The sequence below is a fragment of the Pristis pectinata genome, chromosome 2 (genome assembly GCF_009764475.1).
Source record: "Pristis pectinata isolate sPriPec2 chromosome 2, sPriPec2.1.pri, whole genome shotgun sequence".
NCBI classification, from domain to species: Eukaryota; Metazoa; Chordata; class Chondrichthyes; order Rhinopristiformes; family Pristidae; genus Pristis; species Pristis pectinata.
Window position 1 is genome coordinate 109,966,542 of NC_067406.1, and position 21,228 is coordinate 109,987,769.

General features: G+C 40.1%; 1 protein-coding gene across 1 annotated transcript in view; it reads right to left on the reverse strand.

Annotated features, from left to right (window-relative positions):
- frem3 (Fras1 related extracellular matrix 3) overlaps positions 1 to 21,228 on the reverse strand; it is a 110,799-nt gene that overhangs the window by 14,393 nt on the left and 75,178 nt on the right. The window contains exons 7-17 of the mRNA XM_052040816.1: positions 15,925 to 16,074; positions 13,502 to 13,711; positions 13,189 to 13,386; positions 11,028 to 11,192; positions 10,766 to 10,948; positions 9,159 to 9,289; positions 7,332 to 7,490; positions 4,742 to 5,045; positions 3,171 to 3,302; positions 1,632 to 1,963; positions 555 to 747 (exon numbers count right to left, since the gene is read on the reverse strand). Of these exons, the coding sequence (XP_051896776.1) occupies positions 555 to 747; positions 1,632 to 1,963; positions 3,171 to 3,302; positions 4,742 to 5,045; positions 7,332 to 7,490; positions 9,159 to 9,289; positions 10,766 to 10,948; positions 11,028 to 11,192; positions 13,189 to 13,386; positions 13,502 to 13,711; positions 15,925 to 16,074 (2,157 nt within the window). The remainder of the gene's footprint in view (positions 1 to 554; positions 748 to 1,631; positions 1,964 to 3,170; positions 3,303 to 4,741; positions 5,046 to 7,331; positions 7,491 to 9,158; positions 9,290 to 10,765; positions 10,949 to 11,027; positions 11,193 to 13,188; positions 13,387 to 13,501; positions 13,712 to 15,924; positions 16,075 to 21,228) is intronic.

Below are 21,228 nucleotides of genomic sequence, written 5' to 3' on the forward strand. Positions count from 1 at the left end.
TGTGCTGGTCATTAATAAAGACACGCTGACAAGTGTAGGCATGGTTTCACCTCAAATAGGCACTTGCTGCAAATCAGGTCCAGACTGTGATCAGTTTACTTGAATAAAAAGCAGTACTTGAGACAATGCGAAGCCATCTGGCAACGCTGGGTGGGTGGGCTGCTGGGTGGAATTCAATTAGACTCCAAACAAGAAGATTTTATTGCACTCAAATACAAGATTGGAATCTCTCCTGAAGTGTGGCAGGACTTCTGTATGTTGAAGAGTAAAAGCTCCAGGTGAGACCTGTTCAAGTTTCTTTTTCAATTCATTTGATGAGAGGTATCTCCTATTTCAATACTGGCGATACAAGTGAATGTAATGTTTCCAGCCAAGAATTAGCAGGAAGTGAAAGCTTGGCAGTACACTGCTAGAACCACAAGTAGCAGCCCTGGCAAGCTTGAACAGATTCCTCGACATGATGTACTTGGAACGAAAACTGTCCAAAATAATTATAATTGTCCCAAGACTAGGCATTCCAAGCAACTTTAGAGCCAAATTTCCTTTCAAAATACCTTGTAGTTCTGCTTCTGGAGGGCTGCCGATACCATCTTTCCATAGGATGGCAGTGTCATACACAAAAGTGAGCTTCAGTTCAGACTGCAGATCAAAATGTTGCCAGCCACCAACTGCTGCAGGGGAGTGGAAGACATAAGAGACGAAAAGAGGGACGCGGAGTGTGACATATGACTGGACCAAGTTCAGGACCTACAATTCCAACAACAAAAAAATTAACATCCATGAAGGGAAAAGAAATATTGATACTTAATTCATGGAGATCCAGATCTTAATGATATTTCAAGATAATTCCTTGGAAATATTCAAAATTTACTATTTACAAGAGGAAGGTGGAGAACAAACACAAGTTGCCCATCTATTCCCATCTGTTAGGCCCAAATATGTGCTCATTCCTATGTCCTATTTGTTGATTTACCTGCCAACCTCCCTAAAATATGAACAAAAGTGAGAAAATGGCATAAACTAATGTAAATGATGGGATAACGCAAATCTCAAATCTTGTTCTTTCTCTCCTTTAACCAAAAATGTTAAAGTTTCATCCAATTACGCTCAAAATCCTGCTGTGTTTTATATCAGGTAGTTGATCTGTGTGCAAACCATACTTTTGTTCAGGGACAAATACAAAAGAACTTCAAGGGCATACTATCAAAAGAACACTTGGGTGCAAATTCCTTTTTCAGTTCCTTCCCTCATTCTCTATTATTCCTTCCCAGAGTCTGTAATCCAATCACCAAAGAAGGCAGGTTTATGATTTCTCCTAGCTCAATACTACTTATTGGTTACAGAAGCTGCATAACAAGGAAGGGAAATAATGGTTTCTCTCATCTTCCCATATTAAGCTTTCCTCAGCATCTTTTCACAGTAATGCAGTTGGAAAGTCACCAGTCTCGCACAAGTGGATTATTGTGCCTTCTTTCTTAATGCAGATCCAAAATCTTTAACCCATTTGGAGAACATATGAAATTGGAGTCCAGGAACACAGATGAGTAAGCAGGAAAAGGTAAGGTCAGACAAAAATAACAGTACCTATTTTCGTAAAACCACATCACTTATAAGATAATCATCTAACTTACCTGCCCATCAGTACCAATAGTACCCCCACAGTCGGTCAGAAGTTCAGACATATCATAATAGTTTGTGAACTCCCATAGACATGCTTCAAGATTGAGGTTACGGTAGAATCGAAGAGTACCGGCAGAACGCAATGTGGTGCTGTACTGATATGGAGATGTTTCTCCAATCACTTCAGGATTCTTTGTTGCATCATTTATGAAGCCATAACGGGTTGACACTTCATGATGATCCAAAAGATTGGAGCATTTATGGTTACCAACTCGGGTGCCATCTGGACTTAGGGTCAACTCAAAGTTGGACAGTGGCCTAGTTGAGATGACTGGGAGCATGCCTATAAATTAGAAGGAAACCAATTACCATGTAGTTTAGAAGAGATCATTTCAGATGCACAATATCACATTATGTATGGTTTTGCAACAACATGTATTTAAATATGTTGGCAAAATCTGCACACATAATAGGAGCCAATGACAGTGGAACTCAGCCGTTAAACAGCTAGATGTTTTGATTTGACTGTAATTTCCTAAAGCCCTTGAGCTTCATGAGCAATTAATCAATTATAATTCAAGAGTTTACATTTCAAAAGAGTTGGAATGCCAGCATTTTACTTTGTAAATGGAATTTTTTTTACGCTGGCATTTTCCACTTGTGACTAGGTTCATTTTAATGGTCAGGAGAACAGTGTGCCAGTTGAGGCTAGCAACATCTTTGGTCTTTATTTGGTGACAGTTTTCCCTCCCTTTGGTGATTCAATAATTGGTGAGTTATTACAATGCACATTGTCTCCTTGAGCTCCAATTCATGTTACTATCTGGCAGTATTTCTCTAGAATAAACAATATTTTATTATTTCTTTTGAAGATTTCCACTACATTGGCTGTTCTAGCCAAGCTTAAAAAAAAATGGAAAAGCAAACCCTATGGAAACAAACACATTGGGGTACACCTTCACTTTGGGAGCAGTTGATAATACACTGCAAGCCTCACCCTACACTGCTTATGGTTTGAGAAGGGTTTTCTCCTCTCAAGCTACCATGCCACAGTGTGGAAAATCTTTCATTAACCAATGAAATAAGACATTATTTTAAAAAGCAATTTAGAACAAAATAATATCTATGCCACATAAAAGATTTATCCCATATAAAAAAACATACTCCTTTCATCTTTAATATATATATATTAAAGTCCTTCCTTCTCAGGTCCTAAAGGTATAGAAAGCCTCAATGCCGAATCTTTTCTCTTTTGAAAGTGCTAACACGGACTCACCACCTCTTCAATTACCTCACCTTCCATGCTGCTGCTTTAGTCTTGCCCTTTTTCTGCTGAAGGCTTTGATGCTTTGCCACCTTCTCAATAAATTTGAAACTAATAAAAAAAAGCCAATGTCTTCACTATTGACGTTTTGTTCCGCTCAACATGTACCAGCTATATTGGAGTTGGCAGGGATGACGTGAAAGGCAACAAGCAGGAACACAGCTGCTGGAAGTACAGAAGTTTAAGGACCAGGACTTTAGACAAACAGATGTTCAGATGTACTTACCATCTATGTGAGGCATTGTTACTGTTAACTTGATAAGGTTTGGCTGGTCAGGATCATCTGAGCCAGTGTAACGCAACTTTGCAGAGAATGGTTCGGCACCCACTGCTCCTGGCACACGTGACTGGCAAAGACCTGGAAATACATTAACCACCAGAGTTTTCAGGTTGCAATTACATAAGCACGTGAAGAAATTCCTTTCCTCATGAATAGCATCACTATGTTGAGATTAATCTTAAAGAGTAATACATGGTGATCAAATTAACTATTTATTCACTATAGAGGTTTAATTGTAGGTACAGGTGTGCAATGTGGCAATAGTTTTGGCCCTATGTTACAAAATAATAATTAATAACTTTATCATGCAAATGAATTTGAGTCCTTTTTTATCCAGAATATTATGATTTGAAATTAACTTGAGAGTTCTTGTTTCATTATAATGGTAATCAGAATACTGATGTCACCAAGACTAATTAAACAATAAAGCAAGAGCTAAGTGTTGTGACAAGTTGATTGTGTGATTGGTATGAATCCAAGCATTGTAATTACACTGAGACATGCTGGTGTATAAATATTTAACTGAAGTTCTTCTCCCTAACATTTGTTTGACATAATCTTAGTTACATTCATATAATGCCAAACCTGTGATACATTATTTGTCAATTTCAAAGAGGAAGGATAAACATAATTTTTCTTGCCAAATTATATCTTACCCAATGGAAAGTACAACTTTGCATTCTGAAATATACAAATTCTCTATACTCATTAAACAGTGACTGGGAGAGTGTGGAGTTACAAAAAATATGTGCCTGATATTTTTGCAGGTATTCTCCCATAGGGAATCAATAGAAAATAATCCCTGTCATGATTTTTTCTACCAATCTCCAACCAAAGTTTTGGGACAACATGGTGAAAAATTGAAGGCCATGGTATTTTGGAAATTTCCTTGGGCTGCTGACCACCTAGCCTAACTTCACTACAGCATTTGACTGCCTTTCACATTCTCCTTCAATTCAGTTAAAGTCAGCAGTTGGGGGACTTGGGACTAGCAGCGAACACTGGACAGGTAATGACACTCCTTCCTGCAGGCTTTCAATTACCTTCAGAGACCAGTGAAAAATGAAGACTTGCATTTATGTTGCTTTTTTCATGGGTGGCCAAAAATATTTTACAGCCACTGTATGTGGAGTGGCTGTGGTAATGTGGCATGAATTTCCATACAGCAAATCCCATGTGATAATATGCTGATTGTGCTTAATTTTGTTACTAGTTAAGGGTTGGATATTGCCAAAGCCACTAGGGAGAACCCACCTGGTGGAAAGTGTGGCGAGTGGATGAGGATAAGGTTACATTTTACTGTGATGCCATATCTTTACCAATTGGCAAATAATTCGCTGACACACAAAGAATGCACATTTCCGAGTGGGGGACAGAAGGAAACAGTGAATGAATGCACTCAGGAAAAAGGGAGAGAAATTGTATAAAATTAGTGAAATGTTATTTTAGAAGAGGAAAACAAGAGTAAGTTGGCAAAATCATGTTCAAGCTGAATGCCTTAAGCCTTGGCCACTTACCATCTTCCCTGCTGATTGTAATGATGGAACTGAGCAGCTCCAGCCCTGTGTCCCCACCAGCAGTGAATGCCCGGGCTGCACATTGCACCCGAGAGCCTGCCTGGAAGTAGATGGAATCCAAGGTGATAATCTTGGTGCTGGTGAAGAACGTGTTTGAATCCACTTCACGCAGGGGGCTGGTGACTCCATCGAGGCCACTGGGAGCACTGACAAGCCAGCGGTACTGGGTCAAAGTGTCATTGATATTCTCAGCTGAACAAATCGAACCAGTCTTATCATAGTCAGAGTACTTTGGATTGCAGGCCTGAGAAAGAAAAGAAGAGTTGGCACCATGATTCAGTAACACCAAAAAACTATTGTTATGGAGCAGCCACATCTCGTGATATGGAGCAGAGTCACTGGTGCTTTCTAGTGGCCAACTGCAATGGTGCTTTGCCAGAATGCACATTTGTGGGCCACCTGTCTATTGTGGACCAAGAGGGCTGGATGCAATTAGTCTAGAAAAAATTTGTTTGTGAGTTGATGAAATCTGACTCCTGCAAGATGTTTTGTTGCTCGCAGAAAACCTACTTGTTATAATATAATTAATTTATATTATTTACATAAATAATGATTGCCTAAAAATTTAAAATTGATGGAGAAAGAAATTGAATAGCACCAGGAAAGGTGGACGGAATTCCAATGCACGATTAACTTGTGTCTATTTGACCCAGTCCAATAACATGTTCAATGACGACACATGCAATGAAAATAAAGACATTACCAAATCCCAGCAAAGACAACACCAATCTTTCACACTGCTCCATACAATTTAACTTTCATTATCATCCTAACAGCAATCTCCATAAGTATGGAATTCTATCTAATATTCATGGGCCAATTAAACCCTCAGAAACTTACTGCTTACTCCAAGCTTAACACCTGCATTGCCAAGCTTTAAAACCAAGCTAGCTATTTGACAATGGCAAACACACAAGACACTCGTTAATGTATTTCCCTCTTTCCTGCAGGAGGAGGTGGTCCACAATTGCTGCTAATAATTACAAATTGGTGGGGCACAAGTATGTGGCCTCCAGCTAAGTGGCCTGAAGAAGAGGTTGCAGCTATTACTGGTGAAGATGCTATGCTGTATTTAGCAGTGTAGTGACCAATGAAGCTGGTAGTATGTGCATTGATGATAATGCTTATACATAATCACAGAATAATTGAATCAGTCAGCACGGGAATAGGCCCTTTGGCCCACTGAGTCTGTGCCAGTCATCAATCATCCATTTGTACTCATCCAACATTAATCGCCATATTCCCATCAACTCCCCCCAGATTCTATCGCTCACCCACCCACTAGGGCAATTTACATTGGTCCTACTTTTTATAATGTAATTAATTTATATTATTTACAAAAATAATGATTACCTACAAATTTAAAATTGATGGAGAAAGAAATTTAATTGTACCAGGAAAGATGGACAGAATTCCACCAATCCACGTGCCTTTGAGATGTGGGAGGAAACTGCAGCATCCAGAGGAAAGCCATGCTGTCACAGGGAGAATGTGCAAACTTCACATAAGCAGTCAGGATTGACCCTAAGTCACTGGAGCCATGAGGCAACAGCTCTACTGGCTGCACCATGGTGTTGCCCCTTTGCAATTGAGAATGTATTCACCTTCTCTCATCCTACTTACCCCACATATTTAACTATATTTTCTGATTTACATGCTGCATACTCCAGGCCTAAACATGATCCTGAGGCAGGGCTCACTCTGAAATGTTGACCGTTGCTTTGCCTCCACAGATGCTTCTCGACCCAGGGAGTTCCTCCAGGAGTTTGTGTTTTGCTCTGGATTCTAGCATCTACAATCTCTTATGTTTCCAAACATATACCTTTAACTTGCCCCTTCCCTTCACCATGACTTACCCCTTGTGCTTTTTTACTCTGAGACAGTCAAAAATGGCCACGCATTGGTTGTGGACCAGTAAGAAAGGCTACACTCCAAAATTTGATTTGATTTTGAACAAGAATGGCCTGCAACCAGGGCAGGAGTAGTTGAGGAGGAGGAGTTTTCCAAGTACTGCACAGGAGCACTTGGGCAGGCAAAGCTACATAGAAGACAGGCAATAAAGATATGCACAAGGGTGATGAGTCAACAATTTTATAGCTATCATTTTGATTCAACATAGATAATGAAATGTGTTTTAACATCTTCAAAGGTGCCGTCAGTAGTTTTCCATCAAAGCAGTCTTCCTCCTGTACAATTCCCAACAAACCTATGAGTCATCAAGGATTACTTTAAATATTACAGATGTGGGATTTTAACTGCTGCTCCAGGATGGTTTTAGATGGATCAGTGTAGACAATTTTGATGGAGAAGGCAAAAAATCTTAGGCCTGGAGTCACCAATGGTTTACTCTGTATACTACAGGTGTGAATGTAAAAGGCTTGCATTGCCCAACATGTCTTGTAGTTCAAGTCACGTTAAAAATATGAGCCTGTAACCCGTGATTGTAATTGAAATCAAATTGCCTCCTATTGCACCACAAGATCTGTGTTAAGGGGTTATTTTGCAGCAATGGATTTTAAACAACTTTTACCGTAACACAGATAACAGGGTAGCCTGTAGGTGGATTGGGAGATTCTTTTGCTTTTGTGGTGTCATCGTACATTAGGAGCGAGACGACCTGAGGAACAGCTGGGAAAGTGACATCAGCTACGCTGTCCATTTCTTCGATATATACAATAGCTTTGTTCATCTAAAGGAAAGGAGACAAAAACAAAATAAAATACAGTTATGCAGAAGTAATGAAAAACATCAGACTCTGAATTAAATATTCTATCTGTTAGCAAAACTCGTGCAATGGAATCCTTTCCTCATATTTGTCATTGTTTATTTTTGCAATCCATTGGAGCATTTGGTCAGAATAACAAGAACAAAAAAAAAATCAAAATAAAATGGATACGGAAATCAAACAAAATAAACAGGTGCAAGGAGTCATACATGATAGATTGGGTGCTGTACACTGAAAGACCTTTCCTCTGCCAATGTGAAGGAAACATGCAAGTTCTGGAAAGAAGTCTAGGTCATGGTAGAGAGTGGGAGGAAGTCATGGGTGAAAAGTACTTGGGGTTAGAAAGGAGTTGGGGAACAAATAAAAAGAGGGACAGATTGGAACAAAGGTAGTGGCTGCTGTGATTGGCTGCTGGGACTAAGGGTTGGCCTCACACTTGGGGGCTGAAGACTCTGGGGGGGGGGGGGGGGGCAGGGTGGGGAGGTAAATACAAGGGCTGGTCTCAGTCCCAGGAGGTAAGAGCAAGGGTAGGGTTCATACTCATCGAGGATGAGCAATTTGATGGGGGGGGGGGGGGGGGGGTGGAATGAAGACTGGGCTCATGAGGGATGCAAGGGTCAGGCTATCAATCAGATAGGGGTTAAAGTTGAGATCAAAAGGCTAAGGGGCTAGTGATTTGCAGATGACAACGGTTGGGCTCACAATCAATATGGTGCAATATTTGGGCCATGATTACAGCAGAGGGTTGGGCTAAGGTTTGGCCGTGGTGACAAAGGATGGTGATCAAGGGAGTCAAGGGTTGAGCTGGTGATCATGGAGGGGTAATGATAGTCCACATCATTGGACTATTGATAAGTGTGGGTAGTGGAATGGCAGGGGTTGCTCTGGCTATGAAGGGTGATGAGAGTTAGGTTTGCATTTGAGTGAGGTGGGTAGTGCAGACTGAGGAAGATAAAGAGGAAGGTGAATGTTTAGAGGACCAAGCTACAGTGGTTTCATTGCCATGGGTATCATGGCCTGGCCTCCGCTCAGCAGATCCCCCTTTAGGCTTCATTGAAGCTGACCTTCTGTGTTGTGAAGATCTGCTTTGTATGAGTACACCATGCATCACACATGATGGAATGTGACAGCTGTGGAGTCTGGGCATGTTTTACCCCATTGGATGAGAATGCACATATCTGGGAGCTTTAGCTGCACAGAGCACCTGGGTGGAAAAATTCAGACCCAGTGATCCATGCAGTAAGTTCCCAAAGTTTTTTGCCAAACCTTTTACATAGAAATTCAATTGTGTAGAACACATAAATGTTGCAACACTCAATCAAGTTTTTAGGTCAATGTTAATTATAGATCTACAAAAGGTATTGACCTGGAAGTGAAGGACTATATAATGATAAATGCATGGGCAAAGTCAAAGGGTTAAAATTACAATTGCCAATAGCAGGATATCAATACTTTCCAACAATATTAATGTAAGGAAACATCACAAAGTACTGCAGAGAGATTAAAAGGACTTGGTCACAAATTACAGCCCTCCTCTTTAATAACATAAATAAAATAAGTCATTGATCATGGAGTGGCAGACTGATACATCAGAGGAGACATGTATACAGTAACCGTGAGCCAAAGCATTACCTGTATTTCAGCCACCATGTTCTCATCCGGCTTCAAATGAACAGTAAAAGCTTCTCTCATCTCCCGCTCTCCGTCATACACAACTTCTATCTCTACAACATGTTCAGTTTCTCCTTCTTTAAACTCAAGATCTGAAATAAATGTCCCAGAAAAATCAGCTCCCTCACATTGGATTGGGGATACCATTCATTCTTCTGTCTGGTATTGGTCCACACTAGCCTATGTAATGTTGCTCCTGTCAGGTCTGGCTGACCCTAGTCCCATTGTTCATGAGTGTTTCAATGAATAGGAACATAGTTTAAGTTCTTCTAATGCTAATAATTTTATTCTGGCCTCACTTACAGTCAAAGAATTCAATTGGTGTCTATAAAACTGTAACTAATTTGGATTTTTACACAAAAGGTGTTGGTGATATTTAAACAAACACAAAATGCTGGAGCTGCTGAAGATTATTTTTTATTAATGGAAATGAGTGTAACATATTCAAACTGAGAACATCCTCATTGGGCTGAATTGTGCTGTTTGAGGACTGGCAGTTCTGAAAGAAAATATCAACTGTTTACAGCTCAGGAAGTTTGTGTGCACATGGATAAATGCAGAAGGCTGAGACCTTCTGAGGGTCAGACAGAGGTGCATCTAACTGTCCATTTCACTGCTGAACTTATCATTAAGTCCAGTGACAGGGAAGCCTTATACCTAGGAGGGTTGATGCAGGAATGGCAACCCCAAATATTTGAAAGGGGTCACTGAATCTTTGGTAAAAGGGAAGTGTCAATAGGTGCTTTACTTATTGTACAACTTTTAAAAGTTATTTGTTAATGTTTTAGTGTGTTTTAATTACTTTTTTTGTGGAAACAATAAATCTTAAAAACATTTTTATTATTTAAATCTATTTTAATCATTCTTAAATGTCCCCCACGTGGACACAGAAAAACTGTTGAATCCCTTTTGCAATCTTTGACAGGTAGTGAGCTTAAAGTTGAGGAAGGCTACAGGATATGTGCTGCCTGTTCTGCCTCACTGGAAGCTTTGTGGCTTTTGTGTGTGGCTGTATGTCTGTGGGTGAGGTGGTGTGGATGGGTTCACCTCAGCTGGCCCTCCATATCTGGATAAAGTGCAAGTGGGCAGGGACTATGGGCAGCAAGTTGCAGAAGTAGGCTGTTGGGTCCATGATAATCAGGGCGGAAGGTAGAAAACAGAATGGGAGTCTTGCAACCCATTTAAAACTGATGTGAGGAGAAATTTCTTCACCCAGAAAGTGGTGAACCTGTAGGATTCTCTGCCACAGAAAGCAGTTGAAGCCAAATCATTAAATATATTCAAGAAAGAGTTAGATATTGTTCTTAGGACTGGAAGGATCAAGGGATATGGGTAGAAAGCTGGAACATGGTTCAGAATTAGACTGATCAATCATGATCATATTGAGTAATGAAGCAGGCTCACAGGGCAAAATGGCCTATTACTGCTTCTGTTTTTCCATCCTTATCTGTTTCTAATCCAGTCTAGTAAATTAGTTGCGCCAAGTTTGGAATTTAAAAGTCTGCACTATGTTACAAATGGATTCTCAATGCAGATTGCAAGGTGAGTAGGTAATTCATGTCTCTGACCTTCCGATAATGGATTGTAGTCTTCACCAGAAGTAGCTGATCCATCTTTGGTGTGAACTCGTACAATGGAAACCTTTGATGTATCACCCAGTCGCAGCACAGGGATTGTCACAATTGCCAATTCCCCAGGTTTTTGAGGCTCCTGAATGCTGTACTTTGTTTCAGAAAACTTTATAATTGGTTCTATTGAAAATAAAGATATGTATTGGTTACCAAATTTCTTTCAAAAATAGAACTCTGATTTGATGCATCAGAAACTTACTGTCTCCTTCATCTTTGATCTTGATCAGAGTTTCATTCTGTTCTCCCACCGATGCTCCAAATGGTGATTCACTGTGGGCTGTACCGAGTACCAACCTGAACTCCTCCTCCTCTTCATAGACAGTATCATCTACTAGAACCACGGTGCAGGGTTTCTCAGTTTCTCCTAGGTAGCAAACATCACTAGTTGAAATCCGAGGAAATAATTTTGGCCATCACTTAGCAAACCACTGGTCAAAACCACAGCCTTGGTATTTTCAGACTTGTATATGGGCAAAGAGTGCAGTCAAATGAGAGCAAGTTAAACAAGGCAGAAAACTGAAATAAATGATGTGTTAGAAGTTAAATATAAAATGATAAAATACATCTCAGCAGAGAATGAGCTAAATGTTGCATGACTACAGTACAAAATAGCAGTTATTTGCAAATTCAAAGTTACAAATGCATTCTTGTGAGGATTATCATGGATCAGGAGGATAGTGAAAGTATGGACATATTTTGACAGGGCACAAATGCAGACCCATAAATGAACTAACAGGCCATGAAGGAAATGAAAGAGGATGGGTTGCATCATGCTGGACAGGTGCTGCCACCAGGAAAGGCCTACCACTGCTTCTATTTCTTATGTGATACAAGGATTTGGAACCACTGGCCACTGCCAACTCAATTTGGCCCAATGTGTTAGAAGTGCACAGTTTCAAGATAGGGTGCAGGTGACAACTGGAAACCTTTTAAGCTGAGTGAAACTCTTCAGCAAAGCAAATATGCTGAAAATTGGATTACTGACATATGTGAACCTGACCTGTGTGGTGGCATGCAATACATTTCTGGACCCCTACTCATGAATTTTAGATCATTTACATGTGGCACTCACATAGAAGGAAACCCATTTCTGCATTTCTGAAAGGTAACCACCACCAGGTAGTTTACCTTTAAGTAATACACCACTCAAAGCAATGGCACTCTCTCAGCCACCAACCCATGGTCGCAACTTTCACCTCACCCCTGGTTTGTGACCCAAGATCCCATCTCCCACTGAAAAGCAATCACCCAAAATACAGATGTTTAGGGGAAACTCCCAACTACCAATCTCTCATCCCAAACACCTTTCTGAACCCCAGGCTGACCCTCGCCCAACATCCCCAGGGTCTCCCCTTCAGAGCCCACTCTTCCAATCCACGGCCACTGATTTCTCTCACCACCATACTCCCCCCTTCCCAACTCCAGGCCCCTTTCCCTTGTAACCTGTGAACCCTGACACCCTTCTCACCCTCTCAGCTCTGTGTCACTCCTATGAAAAATGGAGCTGGACCTACACTATTTCCTCTATGCACTCTGCACTTTTGGTGCAGTGGAAGAAAAGGTCTTTTTCTGAATAAAGCCTTGAGCTTTGTGCACTACTGAATTTTGCATTAGCAGACCCTCAAGCTAACCTTTGTTGGCCTGCCCCACACTGCCCTACTGACACGCCTTGACCAAACCCCATTCTATTTTCAAGTCGGATTTGCTCTTTGGCCATTGGTCCCATTTCTTTTCCTCTCATTTGAAACAATGTTTCTGTTGAAATACTGCAAAAGGATTTTCATAGACAGTGCTATGACAATCTTAATTTCAAGGCACACTTCGATCATAAATCTTAAAAAGATGGGCCAGGGAACGTTATTTGGACTGTTGTTAGTTTCCTGCTGTAAGTTCAGCAGTGAAGCATCTGGAATGCCAAAGAAATGAGTTAAACCACTGAAATCTCCATTATATTGTGGCTGCTTACAGTTTCTTGGTAAAATTATGATTAGAAATCAGGAGAACTGTCTCCCCCTTGTGACGTTTCAGGAATATGAATGCATCTTTTTTCTCAGGTGAAATTTGCTTTTGTACTCAATTCCTCTCATCTCTCTCTCCTACCACCCCACCACATGTGACACTACCACATTGAAGGTGAAGTCATGATGGAGTCTATCACTAAAAAAAATGGCTGAGGATGGGGAGGATGGTAGGTTGATCCACTAATATTTCTCCTCTTCACCTGAGTGAGAGCACAGGGCCGCTATCAAGCACCCATCATATGACACACAGTGCAAAATATGCATTGGAACACCAATCATGGTGTACAAAGTATGTTGAGCAACTCTCATAAACTTATACTGTTTATGCTGATTGCTTACCAGGTAGGAAAGTAATAATGGAGTCATCTGTGTTTGGCCTTTCTTCGTAATCAGTCATAACTTCAGCTGTTCCCTGGCGAGTGTAACAACGCACTGTGGACTTATAACTAATGTCACCACTACGGTACACCACAGCTGTGACACGACCAGCCTTTTCCTTTCGTACATACTGAGGTTCTTTGAACTGCATCTTGGGCACTGAAGACATATGAAAAGAGAAGTAGGCAATTCCTTTAAAGTGCAAAGAATTGGATTATTCAACTGAGAAGATCAGCAAGAGGGTTGGTTTCCGTTTCAGTGGCTTGGTACTTACAGTCAGATGTAGAATCATTAATGGTGACCAATGTCTTGCTGGGCTCACCAAGCATAGCATTCATTGGCATACGAAGCACAAGTTCGAAAGTCTCTGGTCCCTCGAGGACAGGCTGTCCTAGATCATCCAGAATGGTGACACGGAACGTCTGCATTGTAACACCAGGGGCGAAGTCCAAATTTCGGCTGATGCCAACGTAATCGACTCCAGCTTGTGAAGAAAATGAAATCAAACAATTTGTGTAATGGAACACAGGATTCTCATGCAGTGAAACTCAGAAGGTGCTTACAAAGTCTTATAGAAGAGTGGTAGGTTGCTAAACATCACCTGGCAAAGTTGGTGACACTCAGTTCTAAAGAGGCAAGTTGAGGGGTCAAGCCCCTCTCTGGGACTATATCTTTCTTATGATTTACTTTCATGGTTCACACAATTGAGAAAAAGTGTGCAAGATTAAATTGACCAATATATAATTTGAGCACTGCCGTACCCCTCCTGATCTTGATTCCAAGTTCTCTAAGCTCCTCTAATTCTTGCCTCTTGCACATCTCCAGTTTTTCATAATCCTAATGTTTATCCACAGTTGCCTAGACTAAACTCTGGAATTTCCTTGAATTTATTGCTGCTAATGTATTTACAGTCTCCAGATTTAGACACCTCCACAAGTAGAAAGATAAGGCTAGATCTTGCTGCACCAAGTCCAAAATGACCAGCCACTGTCCTCACCCATCCCCACTAACCTGTCTGCATGTGGAGGGCTAACCTTGTACACCCTTCACACATGATAGTCAGGCAGTGAGCTGTAGTGAGGGCTCAACTGCAAGTAGGCTCAGGTGATAAGTACTCAGGTCCTGGCTCAAATGCCCTGAAAGGCTAAACAGGAGGAAAAGCTGGGTGAAAAAGCCAGCTTCCTGTCAAAGTCAGGGTGGCAATTTAGAAATTCTGTCTCTGATGTTCAGTGGATGTAAATGATTAAAAGATATTATTTAAAAAATATAAATTAAAGCATTAAAACCAAGAAATAATTAAAAAACATTAAAATCACAAAATAAAACTTGCCTTTTCCTTTTGGTCGGGAAATGCCCATTCAAATGCATGGGGATTCCAATTTTGCATCAGACCATTGCTACAGAAGCATCAGTGCCTGCCATTCACTGAATCTCTGAATTCCAAATTCAGGATTGGACCTACTGCAATACAATGGCTGAATGCTGGTGGATCAGCAAGATTCACCCCATTTTGTCTACATTTACCTTATTGGACTTCTTCAGAATTTAAAGATCCCCATCAGGTCTGCCCACAGGTTTCTTTTTTTCTCATGAAAAGAATCCCAGACTATTCAATCATTATTGTAGTTCTGAACACCCAGTTTCAGTAAATACTTTTGTACCATCTCTGTGCTTTTATATCTTTTTTGTAAATAAGGAGATCAGAAGACTGTGATCAAACTAAACGTTCTCTATAACAAAGCTTCTTTGTTTTTAAAATTCTTTGTCCTTAGAAATTAAATTCAGTACTTTGTTTCTAGTTTTATTGGCTTGTTAATCTGCACTAATAATTTTAACAATTCTTGAAGCTGTAGCCTTACATCTCTTAGCTCTTCTATCCACATGGATTCTTACTTTACAAGGAATACATGGCCTCGGTCCTTCTCTCCTTTCAGAATGCACCAACTTGCAGTTATCTTAAAATTCATTTCTCACGTACATGAGCATTCTGTATGTTTATTAATTACTGATTTCCCCCAGAAATGTTTAACTTTGTGTCTAATTTGCTCATTTACTGAAAACTTAAAATATAGAACTAGGCCCTGGGACTACCATTCCAGTCTTTAATAATTTCCAGTTAGAAGCAGAGGAGAAAGCAGTCAAACATCAGACTGGATTCTGGTTTGAATAGTGCATGATTTCACTTTGGTGAAAGACCATTATTCTGGTCTCTGTGATGTTCTGCGTGATGCTGGAGTAACAATGAAAAGATTAACAGGTGAGATAAGTTTACATATCTGTCAGTGACATTCATCTCCACAGTTAACTTCCAATTGATCTCAGTGGCCTTGGGCTGTGAGTTGCCAAAAAAACAAAGAAAAATCAACAAGAGTAAAACATTACAAATTGTTTACAGGACAACAAAGAGACCATTTGGCCCAACAGTTCCTGGCTAGTGTTTCTCCGCCACATGAGCCTCTGCCTGCCTCTCCCATCCGGTGACCTCTGTTGGAAAGAGCAAAAGTTGGTGTGAGGAGAATGGTTAAGTGATCTATCCAACCTTCTGTGTGATGAATAACCACTTGAGTGAGACAACAATGAGGTTTTGGGAGAAAAACTTCCTAAATAATAAAATTCCAACATCACATACAAATTCAACCTGCAAAATGAATTAAGCAACATGGGAAAGTATTGTTTCAGATTTGAATATTTATGTACCTTCAGCCGATGTTGGTTCTGTTTTGCGGGAACGCACGGTGACTGTTGCAGTCTTTGACAGGTCAGTTCCTGTTCTCCAGACACGTACCTCCACATAGCCAGCACTCTCATCAATCTGATAATCCTTGTCTCCGAAATAGAATGCAGGTTCTGCACATAGGAATTGAAAAGGAACAAGAGGGGGTGAAAACTGATTCTGAGAAAAGAATGGCTCTGAGACCTTCACACAATAATTCATGCTATAACTGTATCTTTACTAAGCTGGAATGTAATCTTTGATCCAGAAGAAAACTCAGATAACATTGCAAAAGGTGATGACTTCGAAGCTTTTTATCACATATCCATGTGGCTACAGCATAGCCTGCAAAAAGCAGAGTATCCTGTTGCCATAAGCAGTTTCCTTTACCTACCCCCACTAATGCTGTAATTAGCTTCATTGAATTGGGCTGCCAATCAACTTGACCATTAATATAAACAAGCTTAACAAGGGTATTAAGTGGACAGGAACAATCTTTTTGCCTAAAAGCAAAGTAAAAAAAAATTAAATCTCCTGTCAACTTTGGGATGGGACATCAGATAAGTCAGTTTACTTGATCAGAATAGCTTCCTTATCAGTAGTCAAACTGATTATCACAGCAGCAGACTTGGAACTAGTGATCCAACAACAGCTCCATCCTTCAGTTGTACAGTGATCGATAATTTTAGAAGTGCATCTTTTAATAGCTGTGGTACCTTTGCCTGATTTAATGGGTTGGATAGTGCTGACTTTTGCTGGAAGGATATTTATTCCATCCCAACAGCAGGGTCCAGCCTAGCTGGAAATCTACATGACTTAGTGAAAATCCACTCTTGGACTTTGCACCAAATTTGTTTGAAATCTGATTTCAATGGGTATTAAAGGGAATCATTTAAGAGACAAATGGGCAAGTAAGTTATAAATTTAAAAAAAACTTTAGTTTTTTAAATTAATTATTTGTTTGCACTTTTAGTTTTTTAAAATACCTTTGAATGTCAGAGACATTAAAAATCTACTGAAAACAATTGCAAGTTTTACAGCTGGTAAAACCATGCCCTATTTTTGCCAGTTGTCAAAGGCCATCAGGATCATTTTGGGGCCAAAGGCTGCATTACATTACCTGAGATGCTGTTGCTCTCCAGAACACACAATGGACTGTAAGATGCAGGGTACAAGTGAGATAGCTGAGCCAGATGCAGAGAGCCAAAGTGTAGCAAGGGTTGGACAGTGGGTAGTGATTGTGGTCAGAGGGGCAGGTACCATTCATCATGTAAACTACTATATGATTTGCTGTTAGCTACAATTTAACATGTACTTACATTAAATATTTTTATTAATCAGCCTTTTCTTTTTCATGCAGCCAATAGTCAAAGCCTGGCAGCATTCACCTGCATTAAACCTGTTCTTTCCCGTTGACATTAAATATGATGTATGAGAGTGGCCTACCTTCATGTGAGAAAAAGCTGGTAACTGCTCCAGCCACGCCGATGTCATTGCAGCTGGAGTTACACTACACCAGGTTATTAAATGTTTCTGATTTTCAATAGGAACTTCTCGCTGTTCTGCACTTCCATCAGCATTCTTGAGTTAAAATTTAACTGTGTCCAGGCTAATACTCTTCAGTCACACACACAAGCTGTCAGCACTCGACCACAAGCTGATCTAAAAAGCCATAGGGGGATAGAGGGATATGGACCATCTACAGGCAGGTGGGATTAGTTTGTTATAATGGTCAGCGCAGACATGATGGGCTGAAGGGCCTGCTCTTGTGCTGTACTTTTCTATGTTTATGTTTTCTATCCAGTTTGATGGATTCAAAAGATTATATGAAGAACAGCAAGAAAATTCCCCCGGTACTCTTACCAATGTTTGTCCCTCGACAATCCTTACTAAAAAGCAAATTATCCTGTAATTATCACAGCGCTATCTACAGTGTTTTAAAACATTTTCTGTATTACAACAATGACCAGTATTCACACTCAATGTCAGCAAGACCAAGGAATTGCTTGTGGACTTCAGGAAGTCAGGAGAACACACACCAGTCCTCATTGAGGTGTCAGTGGTGGAAAGGGTGAGCAGCTTCAAGTTCCTGGGCGTCAACATCTCAGAGGATCTGTCCTTGGCCCAACACATTGATGCAATCATGTAGAAGGCACACCAGCACCTCTACTTCATTAGGAGTTTGAGAGATTTGGTATGTCATAAATATCTTGCAAATTTCTATGGATGTATGGTGGAGATCATTCTGACTGGTTGCATCACAGCCTGGTATGGAGGCTCCAATGCACAAGATTGTAAGAGGCTGCAGAGGGTTGTAGACTCAGCCAGCTCCATCACGGGCACAACCCTCCCCACCATCAAGGACATCTTCAAGAAGTGGTGCCTCAAGAAGGTGGCATCCATCACTAAGGATGCTCACCATCCGGGACATGCCCTCTTCTTGTTACTACCATCAGGGAGGAGGTACAGGAATCTGAAGACCCATACTCCATGATTCAGAAACAGCTTCTTTCCCTCCACCATCAGATTTATGAACTGTCCATGAACCCATAAATACTACCTCATTATTCCTCTTCTTTTTTGTACTATTTATTTATTTTGTAATTTATAGTAATTTTATGTCTTTGTACTGTACAGCTGCTGCAAAACAACAAATTTCGCGGCATAAGGCAGTGATAATAAATCTGATTCTGACTCCATTTCCGAAGTATTTCATTGGTTGTAAAGTATTTAGAGATATCCTGCAGTTTGAAATTCACTTTATAAACTGCAAATTATTCTTCCTTTTTCAGTCGCAATTTCTCTAGAAGACAGACTCCTGCACTCTGATAGAGGGCACTTGCAAGCTGTGAAATCACTTTTCTCCTGAGTCTCAGCAAAGTGAAGTTTCACAAAATGGCAACGCCCATACTGTAGTTAACATTGTTCAAGGCTGTCACCTGTGGCCCATTCTTTCTTTTAATGTAGTACTCCTGATCACTTTCTGTGGTTTCATGGTGATTCATGTTATAAGACCATTTCTGAGCTACTCTCAAACCTTCAATGTGATCTCCCTCTGTTTTGGCAACACCATTTGATCTGGAAAGTCTTGATGCTTAAAATTGTTGCATTTCCATGAGATGATGCTGCATACCTTCCATCCTTTTATATTTGTTTAACAATGTTCTGATTTCACTATTCAATATAATGGAGACTCCAAAATAAGTTTACATGCATTAGGATCCACACAATTTAAACTACTACTTAACAAAACTGTTGTGCTTTTATTTTAAAATTTCAACATATTTTCCATTGAACATGTATACCTACCATCTCCAGTGTAAAGCTATAAGGTATCAAAAACAGTTCCCCTTTAAAGAGGAGTCCCAATATTTTCTATTTTAATCCAATACTTTGGACAATTCCAAGGCCCGACAGAACTTGACACACTCTTCCAGGTGTACATATGTCTTTATTTCTCAGCAGATAGTCCTGAATCTCAGATTCAGATCAACCAGACCCTCAGACCTTCAAAGTTACACACTGCAATCAGCAACTTCAGTCAAGTACATATTGAAATATCTCCCCAGTCATCTGACATCTCCTGAAAAATTTGAATCTGTCCAATGTTGCATTGTATGGAAGGTTGCGATAACTCTACCAGGCTTTGAAAACCTTCTCCGGTATCTCATTGGTTGGCCTGGATCGATTAGTGGACATCTCTGTCATAGTGACCAATTAAAGATAGAAAGCAAATTACTCCACCCATTGCTTCAATTCATTAGTCAAGTTATATCTACCGAGGTGGTTTATCTTCTCCATCCTCCAACACACAGGCAAACTGTGTATTCTCTATAGGAGGATATATACATCTGAGTTATCCAATCTCTTGGCTGCATGCCTACCATGTGCTATTTTAATGAGGTTATGCCTCTCTAGAATCTGGTCACATCAGCCTTGGCATATCACTCCAGCAGATGAATCCAAAATCTATCTTTCTCAAGCCTCATCATATACCCATCCACCACTACCAGGCTCGAGGACAGCTTCTATCCCACTGTGATAAGATTATTGAACGGTTCCCTTATACAATGAAATGGACTCTTGACCTTGTTATGACCTTGCACCTCATTGTCTACTTGCAATGCACTTCCCTATAGCTGTGACACTCTACTCTGTATTCTGTTATTGTTTTCAGCCTGTATTACCTCAATGCATTGTGTAATGAATTGATCTGTATGAATGGTATGCAAGACAAGTTTTTCACTGCACCTCATTACAAGTGACAATAATAAACCAATACCAATACCCTCCTTTACTGACAATGTTTCTTAAAAGCAATTTATTGCTCCAAGCAAATCCACACCTAACACTAATATAATGTGCTCAGATCAATTTCTGGTACTATTTTGTCATGTGTAATTTTTTTTTTCTTTTAATAAGGTACTCCTTGTCACTTCCTGTTGTTTTCTCATTGATCATGCTATAACGTCAATTTTAATCTCCTCACAGCCTGCAATATAATCATCATCCATCTTGGCAAACCCCTCTGTCCAGGTTCTCGACCTGAAACGTCGACTATCCCTTTGTCTCCACAGATGCTACCTGACCCAGTGAGTTCCTCCAGCAGCTTGTTTTTTGCTCCTGTGTCCAGAAAGTGCTTGATGCTAACAATTGCTGTATTACCGTGAGATCACGTTAGATGGCGGTATATCCATTCCCGTTAACAAAGGGTTCACTGTTCTGGATGTCAAAGAGGATATCATGTTAGTCCCACAAAATACCTCTCCAATTGAAATTTTTTTTTCCCCGGATGCAATAAAGAATAAGAGCTTCTTATGTGATGGTTTAATTGCCCATTAAAGCATATGCAGTTAACACCAACATATTCAAACCAAAGAAAATCAAAATAAAGCAAATGAAAATAAATGTAATTTAATCCTTAAACCTGTGGCTATAATAAGGCTTTTAATTCACCATAATGAATTGCTTTATTGCATTGTAGCTTAAAAGATGCTGAACTAACAATGTATAAACCACACACCCCATGCTGAACCCAAATATTTTTAATCTGTATATCCAGTGTATGCTCTCTCCATATATTAACATACCCTCAAGGTAATTAAAATTGAGTAGTTAGGGGCTGCTTCCTAAGTCAACTGAGGTTACACACTAAATTGGTCTTCTATGCAGGCCAGGTTCAATCCTCAATCCATGCTGAAGTGACTGGACTCAATGGGATATTGCTGTGGTTGTGATTTAGTTATCATGACTGGGGAGAAGCTTTTTTAATAATTAATGGTCCTGGA